General features: G+C 46.3%; 1 protein-coding gene across 1 annotated transcript in view; it reads right to left on the minus strand.

Annotated features, from left to right (window-relative positions):
- DOCK2 (dedicator of cytokinesis 2) overlaps window positions 1-20,621 on the minus strand; it is a 448,837-nt gene that overhangs the window by 21,145 nt on the left and 407,071 nt on the right. Inside the window, exons 38-44 of the mRNA XM_003268643.2 lie at window positions 20,318-20,437; window positions 16,585-16,674; window positions 14,882-14,986; window positions 11,714-11,855; window positions 6,797-6,878; window positions 5,415-5,499; window positions 4,516-4,602 (exon numbers count right to left, since the gene is read on the minus strand). Coding sequence (XP_003268691.1) covers window positions 4,516-4,602; window positions 5,415-5,499; window positions 6,797-6,878; window positions 11,714-11,855; window positions 14,882-14,986; window positions 16,585-16,674; window positions 20,318-20,437 — 711 coding nt within the window. The remainder of the gene's footprint in view (window positions 1-4,515; window positions 4,603-5,414; window positions 5,500-6,796; window positions 6,879-11,713; window positions 11,856-14,881; window positions 14,987-16,584; window positions 16,675-20,317; window positions 20,438-20,621) is intronic.

Below are 20,621 nucleotides of genomic sequence, written 5' to 3' on the forward strand. Positions count from 1 at the left end.
GATGTTTCTGCAGATGACTGATCTCCACAGTGAGATGGCCCTGGGAATTGACTGACTGACTCTCTCTCTCTCTCTCTCTCTCACACACACACACGCATGCACTCATATACATACACACATAGATACACATACAGATGCATGCACACATGCACACCCTGGGCACACCCACCTGCACACGCATGCACACACACAATGTTAACTGAAGGAGAACGATGTCCACCTTGGCTGCAGCCATAGTCCTCCAAGGTGAAACCCACGGTCTAGTATCTGTCAAGTACACAGATCAACTCTGTGGGGGCTCTGAGGGGCCAAGGTGTAGACTGAGTTGTAAGGAAAATCTATCACCACCACTCGGATTGAGCTCAGCGCCACACCTGCATTTGAACAATAGCCTGCCATAAGGCTTTAAGACAAGTATTAAAAATGGAAAGAGCAGTTGATTGGCTTTCCTCCTTGCTTTTGAAACTATTTTTAGATTCCCAAAGTGTTATCCTCATTATAGCCATTAGGAACAGAGAATGAGAATGAAAATAGTTTTGGTTTCTCGCCTACGGGCATTTGCGTAAACCAAATATGTAACTTTCAGGTCATTACAGGGGTTATATAGTTGGTGGAAGGCCTAGATTTCAGAAGTTAAACCCACGGTTTAGCTAATAACAGGAATAAAAGTAATGATCATGATAATGAAGATGACTTCACTTATCGATTGCTTCCTATGTGCCAGCCCATGCTGGCCACATTACATCCATGCTCATTTCATTCCCCCAACAATATGTTAAGTCACTTATCCCTGAGCCACGGGGCAGAGCTGGAAAGACAACTCAGGTATTTGTGATTCCAAAGGCAGGCTTCTCCCACTACATGTAAATCAAACTTTGATACCACACTTGCTATCAACGGGCTGTTGGGACTTAATCTAGCCCTCAAATCTCTGGTCTTTTCCCTAAGCTGAGCCTCAGTTTCTTTATCGACATAGTAACTCTTGCCAGGCTTGCTGTGAAGGGAAAATGAATTATTAGGGGAGGGTGCTTTGGAAAAAAATGTAAAAGTGTGTGTGGATGGGTGAGGGAACATAAGATGAAAGAGAAAGTGATCTCAATCCCTGACAATTAGGTGGCATTTCATATTTTTCTTTTTTTCTTTCTTTTATTTTTATTTTTTAGATGGAGTCTTGCTCTGTTGCCCGGGCTGGAGTGCAATGGCATGATATTGGCTCACTGCAACCTCCGCCTCCCGAGTTCAAGCGATTCTCCTGCCTCAGCCTCCTGAGTAGCTGGGATTACAGGTGCATGCCACCACACCCAGCTAATTTTTGTATTTTTAGTAGAGACGGGGTTTCACCATGTTGGTCAGGCTGGTCTTGAACTCCTGACCTTGTGATCCACCTACCTCGGCCTCCCAAAGTGCTGGGATTACAGGCATGAGCCACTGCGCCCAACCCAGCATTTCATATTTTTCAAAGCCATTTTACCAATATCGCCTTCTTAAGTCTACCCAGGAATCCTATGAGCTGCACAGGACAGGCGCTCTCTCATTACCTCTGAGTTCTGCCACAGATTGCTTTGGCAGTTCACGTCCCATTGCTAGGCCTCAGTTTTCTCATATACAAAATCATGCAGGTAGACAAGAACCAGGAAGAATCAGGACAAAAAACTTGGAGGACTGCAAGCCAAACCAGGTGGGCGGAGGTCTGTCACTTAGCTAGCACGTTGATTCTAACCTTTAAAAATGTAATTCAACAGAGATGGAGGAGGGGGCTGTTGCTACTGCACTTTGCCACAGCCCTTACTAGGCTATGAAGGTATTCGAGTTTATAGCTTTTGGACTAAAAGACACCTAAGGTCCCTTTAAGCTCTAAAGTTCCATCATTTTGTAATTCCTATTTACAGATGACTAAAACTAAGACCCAGAGATATACAGTCCTTATCTAACATATATAGCTCATTAGTGACCAAGTTGAATTTGGATCTCTGATCCCTAGATCAGGGCTCCTTGTAAAAACTCCATTTCTCAGGGCCAAGAACAAGAACAAAATAAAACCCCAATAGGCAGAACTTATACTTGAAGCTCATCAGAAAATGCCTCTCTATATAAACATTACTGTAGTCATGATAATTTATGGAGGAAATAACCAAGAACAAGATACAAATTCATATAACACAAAAACAATCTTTGGAAATGAAGTCACTTAGAAGAGCATTAAACTTTTGCATCTGAGACACCGTGAAACTCCTGGTAACTCATCTGAGAGAGGCCATTAAAGATAAATTCACTCTGGCCAACTTTTTGAAGGTTTCCCCAGTGCCTTCTATGAGAAGGCATCAGGATGAAAGAAACAAGCCAAAAATCTTGACTATTTCTTTCCTAACTTCAAAATGCTGAGTTTATAAAATAAGGTAACCGGTTTAGACATTATGGGTGTCTGCATATTGATTGACTGATTAATTTATGTAAGTATTCTTTAGTTAGCATCAGTTGTGGGCCAGGGACTATTCTTAGCACTTGGAGGTATGGCAGAAAATAAAATAGACAAAATATCTGTCTTCTTGGAATTTATATTCTAGTGGAGCTTATAGTCTAATGTTATATTTAATATTCTCTTAATATTAAAAATAAACAAGAAAATTATGTAGTCTATTAGGAGATAAGTGCTTTGAGCTGACACACAGTAGCTGAGGGAATGGGAAGTACAGGGATGGACTCTCTCAGTTTGCTACAGTTTGGCAGGAATGACTACAGAAGAGGCGCCTTGCTGAGCACCACCAGGTGACAGGGCTCAGTCAGGGCTAATGGGCAGAGACTACAGATTGGTAGAAAGTTTCTGATTCCTTACCTCCTAAATAGAGCTGATAATAGTATGTACCTCACGGGGGTCCTATGAGAATTAAATGAGATATTGCTATAAACGTTTTGACACAGCACCTGGGGCACTTGTTAAAATTTATCATGTGCCATGAAGCAAGGGCACAGACACTTCCTTCCTTTTGGGGGTACTACTTGCTGGGGTGGGCTGGGGTGGGCTTTCTTTTTCTTAAGGAAAAAAAGATAAAGAGTCCAAGCCAGGTGCCTGACAGGGGAGGTTAAAGTCATACCCTATCTCTTTTACTAACCTTGAACAATGCACTAATTAACTCTGTATTTCAGTTCCCACATCTGTAAAATGGGAAGAATAATAATATCTACCTCACAGGGTTGCTGAGGTGTTGAAATGAGATCATGCATATGAACAGTTGAGCCCATACTCAAAACAATGTTTTTTGCTATCACCATCATTGTTATACTTTTCCAAGGTCTAGGTCATGCCTATAAAAAGGAGGCTGAAGGGCTACTGAGCTGCTGGGTTCACTGAAAAGAGAGGGGCATTAAGGGTAGAAATGAAACGGTCTCAGTGCTATCGTCTGATACAATAGCTTGAAAATGCAAGTTAGACCACGTCCCTCCTCTGCTCATGGCTCTGTGTCACTCAGTGGGAAAGTCAAAGTCCTTATGGTGGTCTACAAGGTCCTACATGATCTGGTATCAGATGACTGTTACTCATCCTCACTTGTTCTGATCTGGACACAAGCATACTCTGGGCCCAGGGCTTTTGCACTTGCTGTCCCCTCTGCTGGAATGTCTCTCTCTTCAATGTCAGCGTGGACCCCTTTCTCATTTCCTCCAGGCCTCTCCTCAACAGCCATTATAGAGGGAAGCATTCTGTGACTACCCTGCTTAAAATAGCAATCCCTCATCCATCACCTTTCTGCTTTAATTTTTTCCATCACAGTTATCACCATCTGTCATATATTTACTTTGACTTTTTAGTCCATCTTTCCCACTAGAATGGAAGCTCCATTGCAGAATCTCTAGGTCTTAAAACAGTGCCTAACATGTTAGGTACACATTAAGTATTTTCTGAATGAATAAATAAATAAATAAGACATCCCAAATATGTCCATTTACAAGGTTTCCTCACAACCACACTGACCGTTCCTCTGTATCTTGGGGACTGCAAGATCTTTAGCTATCTGAGGACATGGAGATCCTAAGCTGTGCTGAGAAAGCAAAATAGGTGTTATCTGCACAAGGGAGATCAAACATTTGGATTCTAGCCAAATGTTTCTCCCTTCTGAGCCTCAGTTTGTCCAACTATAAAATGGGTTCATATCGGGATACTGCACAGGTGCCCCCAAGGGGGTGCTGTGATGAGAGGAGTATGAGGGGGTGATGGAGATGATTGTGTTCCAGGCCCTCTGCGACACCCCACCCGCCCAACAGAAGCTCCTCATTCATCAGCTTTATTACTGGAGGCCATGGAAAGTTTCATTTGCAGGGAACAAAAAGGTTATCTGATGCTTAAAAAAAAAAATCTGAAAGGCACTATTCTGAATGCTGCCTGCATGGGAATTCTGGGACTCACAGAGCAGCTTCAAAGAAAAACATATCTCCTTTTTAAAGTCAAAGGGGTCTTTGGAGACTGGCTGTGCCCTGCCCATTAGAGGAGGGGTGGCCCTGCCACGAATGTCCCAGACTCACCTGCGACATGTGCACCACCTCAAACCAGCGCAGGATCCCCGGCAGCTTGTACGCAGTCATGAAGGAGGTTCTCTCAATCCACATGGACTGTCCGTGGGCAGGGAGGGTGGCAAGGGCAGGAAAGCAACAAACACATTTATGAAACCTGGGTATCAGAGAAGCTTGGCAGAAACCCAGCCAGGTCCCCAGGCCTCCCATCTACCAGAAAGCAGAATAAATATTGCAAGACCCAGAAACACACTCTCACCTTACCCTTAAGAATTCTTTCCCAACATAAAGTGTAAGCTCTACCTGGACTTAAGCTAAGTAAGTTTTAACCTGGGTTTATTAGCAGTCTAAATTTTTAGGCAATATTGAATGTGTCCATTTGTTTTCTCGGGAGAGGATTCCCAGTGTCCATTAGATTCTCAAAGAGGCAGTGGCTCCAAAAATATTAAGAATTACAGTCCAAGCCAAAGAGCCGAGACTTGGAGACACCTCCTTATTCCAGTCTTGTTTGAATCCTAGCTGGACACACACACAGGAGACTCGCACTCAGGGGACAGTGATGACTAAATTGCTGGGGCTTCTTACTGGTGTTTGCTGGAAGGTTTGATTTTATCAACATCCCTTCTTAGCCTGAGGGTTTCTACCTGCTGGCAATGCCTGAATGCCCTGTGGTTGAAAAGGTGCCTCTGACATGAGGCCTGGGTTCTGTATTAAAGGGAAAAAGGCTGAAGAAATAAGGACACAAGCCCTAACGGAAGAGACTGGGGAATGGACGTCATGGTATCCATGGAGGTTAGCTTTATTTTCTCTGGCTTTGGATCAAGTTCCTTCCCATTCTGAGGCTAGCCGATGCATGCTCTGGTTCCTCCAGGTGGCCCCAGGGAATGATCAAGGGTAGGGAAGATACTCACAGCAAACTCATTCTCCGGGTCTACAGTCCCCCTGCGCACTGGCCGGGAGTAGTGGAACCTTTGCACGTAGTTGGATTTGTAGAAGCTGAAAGACAGGAAGAGGCTGAGGCTCCTGGTAGCCATACCCGGCTGCTGACACCTGATCTGACCCTGCACTGTCCAGGGAGGTTCATTACAGTAAACTTCAGGCCTGGCAGAGTCCCTTGTGGTGGCATTTAAAATCAAGGTCTGTGTTCTGGGCTCCATAAGAATGACTTTTGCACCGGCTTTCCTGACAAGGCAATTTAGAAGGTAGACTGGTCTTGTGCCCCTTTGAGAACATAGTACCCCTAGAGTATCCAGGCAATTGGAATTCTAACATTGATGGCCTAGGTCATGATTTCCTGTGATCTGCAACAAAGGAACTGAGGTCTGAGCCTAATTTCCCAGGGGTGTCCTCAAAGGATTTCTTGAGGTATCCCAGCCAACCCCCCCAAATCAGTCTCCCTGAATCCTTGGTGAGATTCTAACTTCAGGGCCAGCAGAACACCGTGCTAGCTGCATAGTTATTGTCCCCTGCTCATGGGTGCCTGTCTGAGAAGGTGAGAAGGTGAGGGGAGGCTGAGACCCAAACTGAGCTCCACCTGCTCTGCTGTGGCACTTCGTGAGGCTGCTGGGACGGGCTGCCTCTCCCTGAACGGTCCTTCATCTTGCAAAGCAGATCCTGTTTCTGACTGTCCCATCCAGAGGGGAGGACCTACTCTAGGACACTCAAGTGCTCCGTTACAACCTGGGCATGGGGTGAGGGGAATGAGCTGGGCAGCTGGGAGGCATACAGCCTTGGGTCCCACAGAGGCCCCACCTTGTGGCCTCACCAGTGACTTTGCAATCTGATCTAGAACTGGTGGACATCAGCCTTCACGGCACTTCCTCTACTGTTCCTTTATCGGAGCCTGAACACACCATTGTCAATGTACAACCTTCACAAATGCTGAGATGTCCCTCTGGGAGCATGTGCTCATCATGGCCGAGGCCCCCTGTCTCCACCCTGCCTATCACTTGCCCAGCCACACTCTGTCTGTGGACTCCCTGGGGCCACCCTGAGATCAACCTGAGCAACAAATAGGCTGACTGCATCCAGTTGAGCAAATGCTCGATGCTTGCTGAGGATCTGCTGAGCCATAACCCTGGCTCTCCCATCCTTCCTGGCTTCAGCCTTGTCAGGGGCAGAGCCCAGCTAATTGGAGGGTGATTCTTTGCCTAAGAGGAAAAGGGGGGAACAAACTGGCTAAGATAGAGAAGGAACTACAAAGACACTGGGGTCTGTTCTGCCACCAGCTCAGTTTGGTGGCCCCAGTGGGTTCTCTTCCCCATCATTCTTCCCTGTGGACAACGAGTCTTACTTAATAATCTGGTCAGGCACTGGCTTATTCTTGAACCTGGGGTGTTCATCCAAGACAGGCTGGACAGTGAAGCACTGGATATCTGGAATCCCTGTAGTTAAGGACTTATATCTGTTGGCTGCGGGGACAGTTTTAAGTATAGCTGGTCCTTGCTGAGACCTTCCAGGCCAGCCTTTATGGGGCCACATTTTTACTGAATGATGAACCTCAGGTTGCTGGCTGCCCACTAGGCACTAATGACTAGTTAGTCACTGAGGTCCTTATCAGTGCTCTCACCTTGCAACCTTATGCCAGGGCTTAGCTCCTACAAACAGAGTTGTCTAGTGGTGTTTAATCATCATCATTGCTATATTATCATTAATAATAATAATATCATTGAATGAATTTATAGCTCTCAAATCAATTGCAGAGTACATCTTCCCATGATCTCATTTGATCTCCTCAATTCCACTGAGTGGCATTACTAACCTAAACAGTCCCCTTCGAGGCCAGAGAAGCCAGGCCACTTGTTAAAGGTCACACAACTTGTAAGAACAGATCTGAGTTTGTATTTAGGTCTTTAAGCTCAGACTTCTTTCACTCTGGACTCACTACTCAAAGGCGGCCCTTGGACCAGTAGTATCAGCATTACCTGTAAGTTTGTTAGAGGTGGAGACTCGGGACTACCTGAGAACCAACTGAGTCCGGATCTGTAAAAGATCCTTGGGTGATACATATGCATGCTAAAGTTTGTGAAGCACTGCTATAGAATATGCAAATAAATGTCATTTTGCACTCCAACTCTGAAAATTTGAAAGCAACTGCCTACGGCAGGATGGTAAGGAGCCGTGTTCAGACTTAGTGGAAAAGAGTCCCATGGTTGATTAGTGATGTCTGCAACAGGCATAGACATTGGAGAGGCACTATGTGGGTCAGACCCTTGTCATGCCTCTTCTAGATCTGTCTTTAGTCCTTTTAAGCTGACAATATGGCAAACTGAATGAACAAAGTCAGCGGTCACTGGTCCCATTCCTGACCCCTCTTCCCTTTCCCTACCTCCCATTTCTTCTTTACCCACATCTTTTATTTAGGTATTCAAGGTCTTTCCTCCATTCTACCCAATGACCACCATGACTCCAAAAAATCTTCGCCTAGGCCTGACATGTCTGCCAACTAAGGAATCAAGAACTCCTCTGGCTAGCATTCAAAGCTAGGCCAGTATGGCCTTCACCCATTTTTTCATCATTATCTGGATATCCAATGGATCCTACTACTCCCTTTCCTTGGAACCTTTTCCCTCATCAGCATCCCTCCCTTGTGAACCCTTTGGACAGATGTCAAACAAACACCACAGTCCATGAAAACAAAATTCACCCCCCAGTTAGGAGTTGTTTTCCTTCTTTTGGCTTTCCACAGCCTTCATCTGTACTTCTTTTAGGATCCACCCTCCAGCTCCCTGTCGGCTTCCTCCTTCCCCAAGCCCACCTCACACCCTCCATCCCCTGCCCAGATTGTGAGCTTTTCCATGGCAGAGACTATGGTTCTTTCACACATAAGAAATGACCAAAACCTAGTTCCAAATTAAATTGAATTGCCTCTCTCTGATGAACTTACTCTATGCTAATATGTTAGGTGTTTCATTGATTTACTTCTGATGCATGTTTCTGCCTTAAATAGATTTCTAAAGAGATGGCAATGTTTACACGAATGAATAAATCTCAATGAAAGTATTTCCACGATTTTCAGGAAAACCATTTTCTTTCTCAAGCCATGTGGCCAACAGCCTGCTCTGGGAAGAAAATCACTCTGGATTAAGTCTAGGGCAGGGGTTGGCAAACTATGGCCCTGCGGTCAAATCTGGTTCACTGCCTGTTTTTGTAAGGCCCAGAGGCTAAGAAGAGTTTTCAATGGAGGGAAAAAGAGTATTTTTGTAACATGAAAATGATAGAAAGTTCAAATGTTAGTGTCCATGGAGTTTTATTGGAACACAGCAATAACCGTGCATTTTTGGGTTTTCAGTGGCTGCTCTCCCACTACAACAGCAGAGCTGAGTAGTTGTGACAGAGACTGCATGGGCCACAAAGACTAAAATACTGCCCATCTGATCCCTTCCAGAAAGTTTGCAGACCCCTATTTTAGAGAAGGTTCTAGGTCATGTTTATTGATCTTAGCCACTGGTCTTGGCCCAAGAGGAGAATCCAAACCTGTCCTGGGGAAGCCCGTGACACAAGTCCCCTGAAGTTGTGCCAGGAGGATGGCTGGTGAGGTTGTTATGCCACATGCTGAATGTATGCGTGGAACTGGGGCCCCAGAGTGCTGGGCAACTGCAGACTCCCTACAAAGAGACTTTGGCTTTCAATCAGCATTCCCTACTTGGATACCTAAGTGAGAAATGAGATCTGTCACCCTCTCAGACTGCTTATCAGCTTTTTAACAAGTGAAGGCAAGAGAAGAGAGCATTAAGAACTCAATATTTTGTCAAAAAGTAGGCCTGAGTTCAAATCCAAGCTCCATCACTTCCTAGTTGTGACCTTGCACAAGCTGCTTAAATTCTGTGAGCCTCAGTTTTCCTATTAGCAAAATGCAGGAAAGCAATAATACCTAACTTGTATAAGTATTGGAGGGTAAAACAACAATGTGTGTAAAATGCCTAGTACGTGGTAAACAGTTAATAAAGCGAATGCTGTTCATCGATCTTTTTAAAAAGGATGATGTGCTAGAACATAGGTTTTGAAACAGACAGATCGTGGGGTTCAAGTACCAGTTCCATCACTAACTAGCTTTGTAACCTTAGGCAAACCACTTTACATCTCTGCCCCACATATTTCTTGTCCATGAAATAGGGAAAATTAACACTCCCCGTAGAGGGTTTCATAGGATATAAAGCCCTCAGTCTCAAGAAAAGGACGTTTAGCAAATATTAGCCCTTCCCCTTTTCTTTTGCACCTGCCTCCTGGCACTGAACCAGGGGAGATGTTATGTCCCAGGAACACGTACTCTCTCCCTAGCCCCATGTTAAAAGACCACAGAGCTGTTCAATCCCAGGAGGTCCACTTAGAAAAGCATTAGAACTAATCCCATGTCTCGCCTATAACCAAACTCATATTTGTAACCAGCCCAGCCCACCACCAGTTGCATTTGCTCCTGCAAATAACCGTGGTAGAGCAGGTACGCAGGGCAGGCAAGCATAATGAAAAGGTTACAGATGAATATTTACCACCAGAGAGAAGAATATTTGGATTAAAGTACAGCAGGCTGAGCAGACCAGCCATGCAACCTGTCAACCCCATTTTAAAGGCTGTAACTTAAATTTGTGCTAAAGGGTGCAATGCTGGGAGCTAGGCTCAGTTAATGTGCTCCCTGGCTCAGCAGTTGGCCCTATCCTTGCATTTGTATGCTCCCTGCCATGTGAATCCTGTCTGTTGCCCAGCACCGGCTGCTGGCTCACTAAACACCATGCTTGGCCGCACTGGCACCCACTTATATGGCACCCTAGCATCACCCCATGCGACTTCTGTGTACTGTGTACTCCAAGTGGGCTGGCTGCTTCTCTGCCTCCTTCCTCCCTTTCTCTATTTATTTATCTCTTTTCTTCTTTCCTTTTTCTGTGTTGTTTTCTTTTTATTTCTATTAATCAACAAATATTTACTGGGAGTCACTTTGTACCAGGCACTAGGGATGGGGGGACTTAACTGCAGGGAGCAAGCCAGGGCAAGCATCTTCCCTCATGGAGCGGACATTCTAGCTCACCTCCATGCACGTTTAAAAAGCACCAGAGATAATAGCAAATTGAAACAGATTTCCCAAAGAAAACGGCACTTGAGATACAAGGGTCATGAAGAGTTCAGAAAAGGCCACATTAGACAATAGAAAGGCCACGGCAGGCCTCTTCCAGACGGTGACGCCAAGCTAGGATCTGATGGGTAAGAGACAGCTAGTCATGTAAGGAGCTGAGGAAGGGCATCCAAAGCAGAGGGAACAGAGAATATGAATGCTCAGAGTCAGGAACAAGCTGGACATATTGCAGGAACAGAAACAAGACCACTGTGGTCAGAGGGACGTGAGAAAGGGAAGGAAGGATGGGGGTGGGGGTGACGTTGGACAGGCAGGCAGGGGTCAGATCATGGATGGCCTTGCAGGCCTTGCTTAGCAGTTTTGATTTTATTATAATGGCAATGTGGTGTCATTTCAGTTTGTGGAGCCTGCTATGCTTCTTCCTGCCAAAGGCCTCTGCACACAAGTGTTCTTCCTTCTGTCTGGGATATTCTAGCCACCTCCTGCTAAGCTTTGGTTGCTTGTAATCTCAAACATCACCTTCCTCAAGGAAGCCTTCTCTCCTTTCCCAACCAGAGTACTCTGCATGGCTTCCTCGAGGCACAGATTATATTTTTTGTAAATAAATGTGAAATAGTGCAATTAGTCGCTTAATGCCTCTTTTACTTGCTACACTGTAAGCTCTCTGAATGTAGGACCACTTTGTGAATGAAAATCTCCAGTCCCTTGCACCTTGCTTAGCATAGAGTCAGGGCTTGAGAGTATTCAATATAAGAATGAATTAGTGAGTGAGTGAATTAATCAATGCATGCAACATTTACGATGTATTGAGATGGGTTCTTTGGATCTCATCTCAAATATTTACTGGGAGTCACTCCAGAGCAAGCATCTTTCCTTATGGAGTTGACATTCTAGCTCACATTCATGCACTTTTTGAAAAGCACCAAATGGAGACAAATTTTCCAAAGCAAACAGAGCTCAAGATGCCAAGATCATGAAGAGTGCAGAAAAGGATCCAAAGAACAGGCTGCATGTTCCTGCAACATAGCACCACTGCAATGATTCTGGCAGCAGCCCTGAACTCTAAGGTGGGTCTTTGTGGGCTACAGCCCTGGCAGGGCTGCTCAGGTCTGGCCCCTTGGCTAGGGCATTCTCCAAGGATACACTGGCCTGGGGCATTCTTCACATCATCTCCCGGGGCAGAGGTGGTGTTCATCTTCTCTGCATTGGGGAACTGGGTCATCAGCTGCATCTGGAAATCTTCTCTTCGCTCATACTCCTTCCCGCGGTAGATGAACACTTTGTTCTGCAGAGAAAGGATGCTTATTAGAGGTTTGGGGACCCAGGTATGAAGAAATGGGCCAAGCAAAGCTGGGGAGCTTGTAAATTGACCACGGCCCATGGGGACTTCCAGTGCATGACTCTCCTCTTGGTTTCCCCACAGGGAAAGGAAGGGCTCAACTCACTGACCTAGCAGAGGCCATCACTACTTTAAAGGGTCTGGGTCTAGAGGAAGGGAAGATCATGGATGCTGAGAACATTCTTCTTCTTACCATCCTATGTACAGCTTCCAGAATAATTACTCACTCAGGTTTCACTGTGTCATACCCACTCTCCTATATACATGGCCATAACATTTCCCCGTTGCCTGTAATGGGCCATGTGGGCTGGACCTGTGGGCGGGAAGGGCTCAGCATTCATATCCTCATCACCTGGCTTCTGGCTCTAAGCCTGTGAAAACACACTCTTCATCCTTCCTGACCATGTTAGTCTCTTACAGACCAGTGGTTCTCAACTAAAGGTGATGTTGTCCCCCAAGGGACATCGGCAGTATCTAGAAACATTTTTTGGTTGTCACAACTGGGAGTGGAGGATGCTACTAGAACCTACGGGGTAGAGGCTAGGGATGCTGCTAACATCCTATGATGCACAGCACAGCCCCACAATGAAGAATTTTCAGGCCTAAAATATCAATAGTGCTGAGGTTGAGAAACTCTGCTCTAGACATCTGTGCCACCCATACTGCCTAAAACGGCCCCTAAGTTCTCCTGTCCAAACACACATCTGTCATACATCTCTACATATCAGTGCTTCCAAACCTGGCTGATCGTCCAAGGAGCCTAGGAGACTTTAAAAAATTCAGATTCCCAGCTGGGCGCGGTGCTCATGCCTGTAATCCCAGCACTTTGGGAGGCCGAGGCAGACGGATCATGAGGTCAAGAGATGGAGACCATCCTGGCCAACATGGTGAAACCCAGTCTCTACTAAAAATACAAAAATTAGCTGGGCATGGTGGTGTGTGCCTGTAGTCCCACCTACTTGGGAGGCTGAGGCAGGATAATAGCTTGAACCCGGGAGGCGGAGGGTGCAGTGAGCCGAGATCAAGCCACTGCACTCCAGCCTGGGCAACAGAGCAAGACTCCATCTCAAAAAAAAAAAGAAAAAAGAAAAGAAAAACGTTTAGATTCCCAGGGCACACTCCAGACCTGCTGAAATGGAATCTGTGGGAGTGGGGCCCAGGAGTCTGCATGTTTACCAAGTTCCCCAGGGGATTCTGACATACAGCCAGGTTTGGGAAGCCACCTCTACTTCCTCCATGAAACCCGCACCCCTCTCTGAGGATCATGGCAATCACTCCTGCAGGCCCACTCTCAGTTCTCCATTGATTGTTGATTAATAATTGTGAGTGATTTATCTCCTTGACTAGACTAAATCAAGTGAGGTTGGAGACCAGATTTGCCATTTCTTTTGTATTTCCCTCACCCCAGAGCTGAACCATAGGCTCACAGACTGAAGGAAGCCTACTGGTGACCTAATCCAATTCGTCACGTGATGGGTAAATAAGCCACTACAGCAGCGGTTCAGAAACTGTGCTCCAGGGACACCTTAGGTTCCCAAGACCCTCTCAGGAACCACAAGATCACACTGTTTTCACAATAACATGAAAGCTGTTATTTATCCTTTTCATTCTCCTTCTCCCATGAGTGTACAATGGAGCTTTCTGAGGCTGCAGGATGTGTGATCGCAACAGATTGCAGAAGCAGACATGAGAATCTAGATGTCTTAAGTCAGACATTAAAGAGATTTGCAGGACGGGCACGGTGGCTCACGCCTGTAATCCCAGCACTTCGGGAGGCTGAGACGGGCGGATCACGAGGTCAGGAGATGGAGACCATCCTGGATAACACAGTGAAACCCCGTCTCTACTAAAAATACAAAAAATTAGCCATGCGTGGTGGCGGGCAGCTGTAGTCCCAGCTACTCGGGAGGCTGAGGCAAGAGAATGGCGTGAATCCGGGATGCAGAGCTTGCAGTGAGCCAAGATCATGCCACTGCACTCCAGCCTGGGCGACAGAGCGAGACTGTCCCAAAAAAAAAAAAAAAAAAAAAAAAAAAAAAAAAAAAAAAAGATTTGCAGAAATATGAAGCAATCTCATGATTTTCACTGATTTTTTTTATTGGAAAATAAAGCTATTTTTCCTAAAATTGCAGTTTATGTTAACATGTAATGGGTTTATTATTGCTGTTTTTATTTTTAAAATTTTATTTATTTTTTGAGACAGGGTCTCTCTTTGTTACCCAGGCTGGATGAAGTGCAGTGGCCCCATCATGACTCACTGTATCCTCAACCTCCTGGGTTCAGGTAATCCTCCTGTCTCAGGCCCCAAATAGCTGGGATTACAGGTGCACATCACCATGCCCAGCTAATTTTTGTATTTTTTGTAGAGATAGGGTTTCACCATGTTACCCAGGCTGGTCTCGAACTCCTGAGCTCAAGTAATCTGCCCACCTCAGCCTCCCAAAGTGCTGGGATTACAGGCATCAGCCACCATGCCTGGACCATTATTGTTATTTGCAAATAAATGAACACTTTAAAAAACATTTTCTTAGTTTTAATTTCTCATGTGGTAAATGTAGATAGAGATTATCTTTATACACACAAGTTCTTTGGGGTCTTCAGTAATTTTTAAGAGAGAAAGAAGGTTCTGAAACCAAAAAGTCTGAGAACGACTGCCCTACAGTAACTCCTGAAAGCAAATCTCTGCCAGCAAACATCCTCCAGCCTCTCTTTGAACACCTCATTCCAGTGACGGGGAACTCACTACCTCACGAGGCAGCTGTAGTTGCTGTGTAGTTAGAGAAACACAGTAGATGAGAAATGCTGGTGATTATGATGGGGGCTATTGACTGGGGAGTCTCCTGGGGATGGGGGCAGCACTCAGAGAAGAGCACCGCTTCTGAGCACAAGCAAATCTTCAAAGCACAGAGGGACCGCTAAGATGCCAGGGCCCCGAGGCCCTCGCCTGGTGTCCAAGTCACCCCCAAACTCACCCGCAGAAAGGAGGGGAATCCCTGGCCGTAGTATCCAACAGCAAAGTAGTCTGGTTTGGGCCTGAGGATTTTCATGATGCTTTCATAGAATTTTGCCTGCTGGATCTAAAGGAAGAAAACAAGGTTTGTTGCAACACAGATGTGTATCAAAGGCACATTCAACTCGAAGAGGCCTTAGTGAAGACATTATCATTATACCAGAGCCAATGAGCCATGTGCGCATATTTGCATATCTGTGCTGTGTCTATAATCACAATAGTAACAGCTATATTTACAGTATACCAGGGACTGTGTTAATCACTGTACCTGCACTAGCGTGGTTACTTGAATCATCCTTGTAATAATCCCATGAGTATCTCCATTTTGCAGATAAAGAAATGGTGTCTCATAAAGCAGCCAGTAAGCATGGAGCTGAACCCAGTCAGTTGCATCCAGGGTCCCCATCATTGCATCTCTGCTCCCACCTCCATGCACACTTGGGCATGGATTTGTGAGGCTATGGAATGAATAAATGCCCCCCGATATAGATGTTTTCCTGTGCATGTATACCTAAGACATTTCATCTATTTTAAGAGGTGTGTGTTTCTTGTATTTTAACATCTCTGGAAACAGTCTGAATCTTACTTTACACCTAATGGCATCTTATAACTGCAGTTGGCCCTGAAGGAATCATGACATAGCACAATAAGAAGAATGGTGTATGATTGATGGCATCTTCCATTTGATGCAATCTGGAAGATATATGTGGATCTAGACAGGTGCCTGTGTGATGTGGACTCTGTGCAGGCAAGTGCACATACATTAGTGTGTGCTTGAATGTATCCTGGGTGTGTGTGTGTGTGTGTGTGTGTGTGTGTCTTGGGCATTGGCAAACATCTATGTGGAGGTACAGGTGGGGCAGGTATCAGGTGTCTCTTGGTGCAAGCACATGTGTGTGTATTTGTGTATTATCTTACAAACGGTGAAAACAGTTAACAGCTCTGCTGTTTTTAACAAGATCACCATACCTTCCCCCCACCAAAAGCTATCAATCCTCTCCTAACATTCTGACTCTGTAAGTCGCTGGCCTGGCCTCTCTAAATGGGCTAAGAGGGGTCCCTGGGGTCCTGATGCTCAGGCAGCCGGAAAATATGTGGGGAGTGTGGGTGGAAGGGAAGCGGCCAAAAAGTTCTGCATTTCCCTGCAGAGTCCAACTCCCCGCCAAACCCAGGCTTCTGCAGTACAAGCAGGATCGGCTGGGCTGGCTTCCCCCACTCTCCACTTCCCCCACCAAATCCAGAGCATCGAGATGCTAATGGGAGTAACCAGATGGGGAGCATTTTAATGTGATTTATCTGTTAATCAGAAAGCACAAATTTATGTTTTTATTTAATAGGTTTAGTGATTTGTGGAACTTTTACTGCAAATGTAGCACAGCGTTTATTGGGGCTGCAGGAGCAGTGGCAGTTGCAGCCCCACGCAGGTACTCAATGCTCCCTCTGAGGAGCTGTCACCGAAGCATTTCCCCACGACATCTGTCTTTGGAAATACTCCCCACGGGAAGGGAGATGCTCAGTACAGCCTCGCTCAGGTCCTACTTCCATTTGTTTTCTATTTCCCTAACCCCGCCTGGCCCTCATCCCCATCTCCCCAGGATCTGGGGTGAGCTGAGGCCCTGAGCACCCAGCCTGCAGGGCATTCAGCCTTCCCAGGGGATGCCTTACCAGGTTCTGGCTGAGCAGCTCATAGTCAAATATCTCCATCTCGTACTGTTCTGCCAGCTCCTTGCACAGACTGATGGCCTCTTCCCACATCTACAGGAAGGTCACAGAGACAAAGGTGAGACGGCACCTCCGGGTTTGCAGAGCCCTTGATGAGGAAGGGACCCAGGTGTAGCCGTGCTTCCTGGGACTGAGGGGAAACCTCGCTCTGACCCGGACCCACCCCCCATACAGAGGGGTCCAGGGGCTTCCTAGAGAGGATGACCTTCCTCTGGCCTCTCATCTGAGTTTCTTGATAAACAACTGAGTAGGCACAGTTGAGGCTAAACCCTTTATTTATGTGCTCTCTGATTCTTCACAACCACTCTGAGAGGTAACTGACAGCATCTTCATTGTCCAGGTAAGAAACAGAGGTTCAGAGAGGCCCAGCAACCTGTCCCAGGGCAAACACCTCACTAAAAGCAGGATCAGGATGCAAGCCCCCGTGTGTGTCTCCAGGGCCTTGCTCTTCAGTCCCTGCCTCCCACGTGCTGGTGTTTAGTGAATGAAACCTTTGACTCCCTCAGCCTCCTCAGGGAGGTGTTGGCTCCCTTTTCCAAAGATAAATGGTTCACAGAGAAGTGAACAAGGTGGCTCAAGGTCAGAGTTTCCAGGGACAAAGTTGGGATCAGGCCCCAGTTCTCCTGATATTCAGCCCTGGGATTCTTCTACTCTGCCAATCCTGTCGCTATTTAATGGGATTATTTGATGTGTGGAAGTAAGGAGTCAGGTAGCATAGAGGTGGAAGGGGTGGTGCTAGAGTATTAAAAAAAAATTGAGACTTTTTTTTAATAATAGGTCTTCTCCATCTTAAGAGAAAAAATTCTAAACAAAGAAACCCTAGACATAGTGGATAATTCTTCTCTCCTCTGTCTTAGACGAGAGTCAATAGATCACCTCACTCTCTTAGACCAAAGGAGGTCAGGACGGGGAGATGCAGGGTGGACCGGAGGCTGGCAAGCTCAAGGGATACCCACTACATTTCACCTTCAGTTTAAAATGGAAAATGCACCTAAATGGAGAAGCTGGGGGAGCTAGGAGGAGGAGAGAGGGGAGGTTGCCAAAATGCAGTGTGAGCTGTGTAGCAAAAGTGCTCTCTCTGCATCCAAGCATAAAAATAAATAAAACCAAGTGCCGAGTAGAGAAGCCACGGCTGTAAACCCACGGACAGCTTAGCAAGCAGCATAAAAATGCTTTATGTTGTAGGAGGAGGAATCAAGTGTACAGGCCAGACTGGGGTTTTCTCTTCACCCTGAACCTGAAGTTTGGGGTAATACCCCTGGACTGGGCCAGGGGACTGTTGGGCTCAAGTATAGGTCTCTGTCTACTTCTCACCATAATGTGAACAGGGAGAAGAAATGCTCTCCCCATGGGTTAACAGATCACTAAGAGACCAGGCAAGGGGCGGGGCAGGAAGTCAGGTGCCTGGGATTTCCTCCCAGGTCTGCCTGTGTGGCCAATGGGACCTCTGACAGTCACTAATTTCTCTGAGTCTTACACATTCATTACTAAGCACATGGTGGGTTCTGGGCATGGTGTGGTGTGCAGTAATGAAACAGATATAAAGATGGATGAGACACAGACTCGGCTGTCATGGAACATCAGTGGACAAAGCATATACATCAATAGATGAAATCATTTGGTTTTGAGGAATTTAGAGTAGTCTATCAGGTGATTGCAAGATGAACTTATGGAGCAGAAAACCAGCATGTGTGCCTGGAGCAATGAGCCTCCCTGAGGAGGTATAGGGAATGAAAGCTGAGGGGCCACTGAGGAGTTTGGGCTTCCTTCTAGAAGCTTCCATAGCAGTGGCTTTCAGGGTAAGCTGTACCCATCTGCTCCCTCCTCTTTGCTCCCTTGCCTTTTTCCCCGTTATTGCACAATGCCAAAGGGCAATGCAAAAAATATTATTATTGGCATGTCTGTTTTGCCCACTAGACAGTAAGTTCTTTGAGGTTGGAGATCATGCCTTTTTCCTCTCTGCTCAGCATAGAGTGGGCTGAATTGCATATCTTGCTGAGGACAAAGCTCAACGTGTACTTTTGGGCTCTCACACTGCAACCCACTTAATCAGCTGATAAACAAATAGTAAGCTCTGACTTGACACCCAGCAGGGCAGGAGGTTCAAGGGATGGCAGCATCTCTGCCCTCAAGAGGCTTATAATTGTAAATTATGAAAATAGTGCTCTCCAACTGCTTGGGTCTTGGGAATTTATAAGCCCTTCCACAGACATTACCTCATTTTATCTTTCCAGAGAAGGTAGAGGGATCCGACTAAGACAGATGCAATAAACTACAGTGACAAGATGGGCCCAAATTAAGTGCTAAATTATGTCCTGATGAACTGTAAGAGGTCTTGCAATGCAGAGGAGAGGGAGGGCTGCAGGTAAGCCCGAGGACTCAAGAAAGCTTGAGAGAGGAAGTGGTGGAGTAGGGTAATGATGATGTTACTGACACTTCACCAGCTATTACTATGCACTAGGTCCTATGCTGGGTGCTCTACATGCATTTTCTCACTCTATTTTCACAGTACAACTAGAAAGAAGGTACTATTAGCATCTCACTGTTATGGGTGGGGAATTGGAGTCTCTTAGGTCAAGGGAAGGGTAGGTGGTAGAGGAGCAAGGATTGCAGATGGGCCATCTGGCCCCAGAGATTGACCATGTGGCCACTGAGCAATGTTCTCTATAGGGTGCATGACAGTTTTGGGGCTGGTACTTCCTGAAGGTCCACCAGAGGCTGGAGCTGGGCAGCAGCTGGTCTGGCCAATCTCCTGACCAAACCCAGCCAAGCATCCTTGCTGTTTAAAGATCAAGGATGACACTGCATGTCATTCATCCATTCAGTTCATTCATTTATGAATGCCCAGTGATTAGAACAGAACCTAGGACACAGGCCTACATAGTCACTGGGAACTTCCTAGGTTCTGTCCTAGTCACTGGGCATTTAGCAGTGGACAAGACAAGTCTCTGCTCTCATGGCATTCTAAATTGGGGAGCCAGAAAATAAACAAGTAAAAAGAAAATGAACAAGATGATGTCTTATAGGAACAAGTGCTTTGAAGAAGCCATAAGGGTACCCTGGGGCAGAGGTGCTGCTGGTTTGTCTAGTGGTGGTCAGGGAAGACCTCCTCAGCATGTGACATCCGAGTGAAGCCCAGCCTTCCAGCAGGTAGCTATGGTGGAAGAAGGCTTCCAGCTGGGAAAAGCAAGTACACAGCCCCTGAGTTTGAAAAGAGCTTGGCATAGAGCACGTAAGCAAGAGGGACCCTAGCAGGGATGAAATGAGAGAGGCAGCCAGGGCACAGCTCATGTAGGGCCTCATGGGCCATGGGAAGGATTGCGTAATTTAAGTAGATTGGGGGAGCCATTGAGAAATTGCGAGCAGGCGAATGGCATAATCCAATCTATGTTTTATGATTATCCTATCTGCTATATGGAGGATGATCTGTTGGGGGTAGTGGAGGAAGCAGGAAAATGGTTTAGGATCCATCGCAGTGCCCAGGTAAGCAATGTCGGGGCCTTACATGGAGGTGGAAGGAATGGAGATGGAGAGGAAGTGGAAAGAAGTGATCAGAATTAGGATTTGGAGGGATATCTGACAGAGCTGAGGATGGACTGGATGTAAGGTATGGGACAGAACCATCCTTCCAGTGGCCAGGGTCCCCACAGAGAGAGCGGGGGCAGGGACAGATTACCTTTCCTTTGTCAAAGTAGCCTATGATGGTCTCATAGAGCGTCTCCTTGAGCTGCCGGTGTGTCTGGGGGTGCTGCTGGCCTGTCTGCATGACCTGTGATGCACACTGCTCATCTGACCACTGTGAAGAGAAGACGTGGGAAGTCACACAGGGCGGAGAGGCTGCCAAGAGCAGGTGTCTTCCTAGGATTAAAGGCAGGAACTACCACCCCCCCCAACCCACACACCCTGTCCTTTCCATCTCTCCTCCTTTGTTGAACTCAGCTTATTTCTGGAAACTTGGGGTACCACTGGAGAGGCTGCCC

The sequence above is a fragment of the Nomascus leucogenys genome, chromosome 2, assembly GCF_006542625.1.
Source record: "Nomascus leucogenys isolate Asia chromosome 2, Asia_NLE_v1, whole genome shotgun sequence".
Taxonomy (NCBI): Eukaryota; Metazoa; Chordata; class Mammalia; order Primates; family Hylobatidae; genus Nomascus; species Nomascus leucogenys.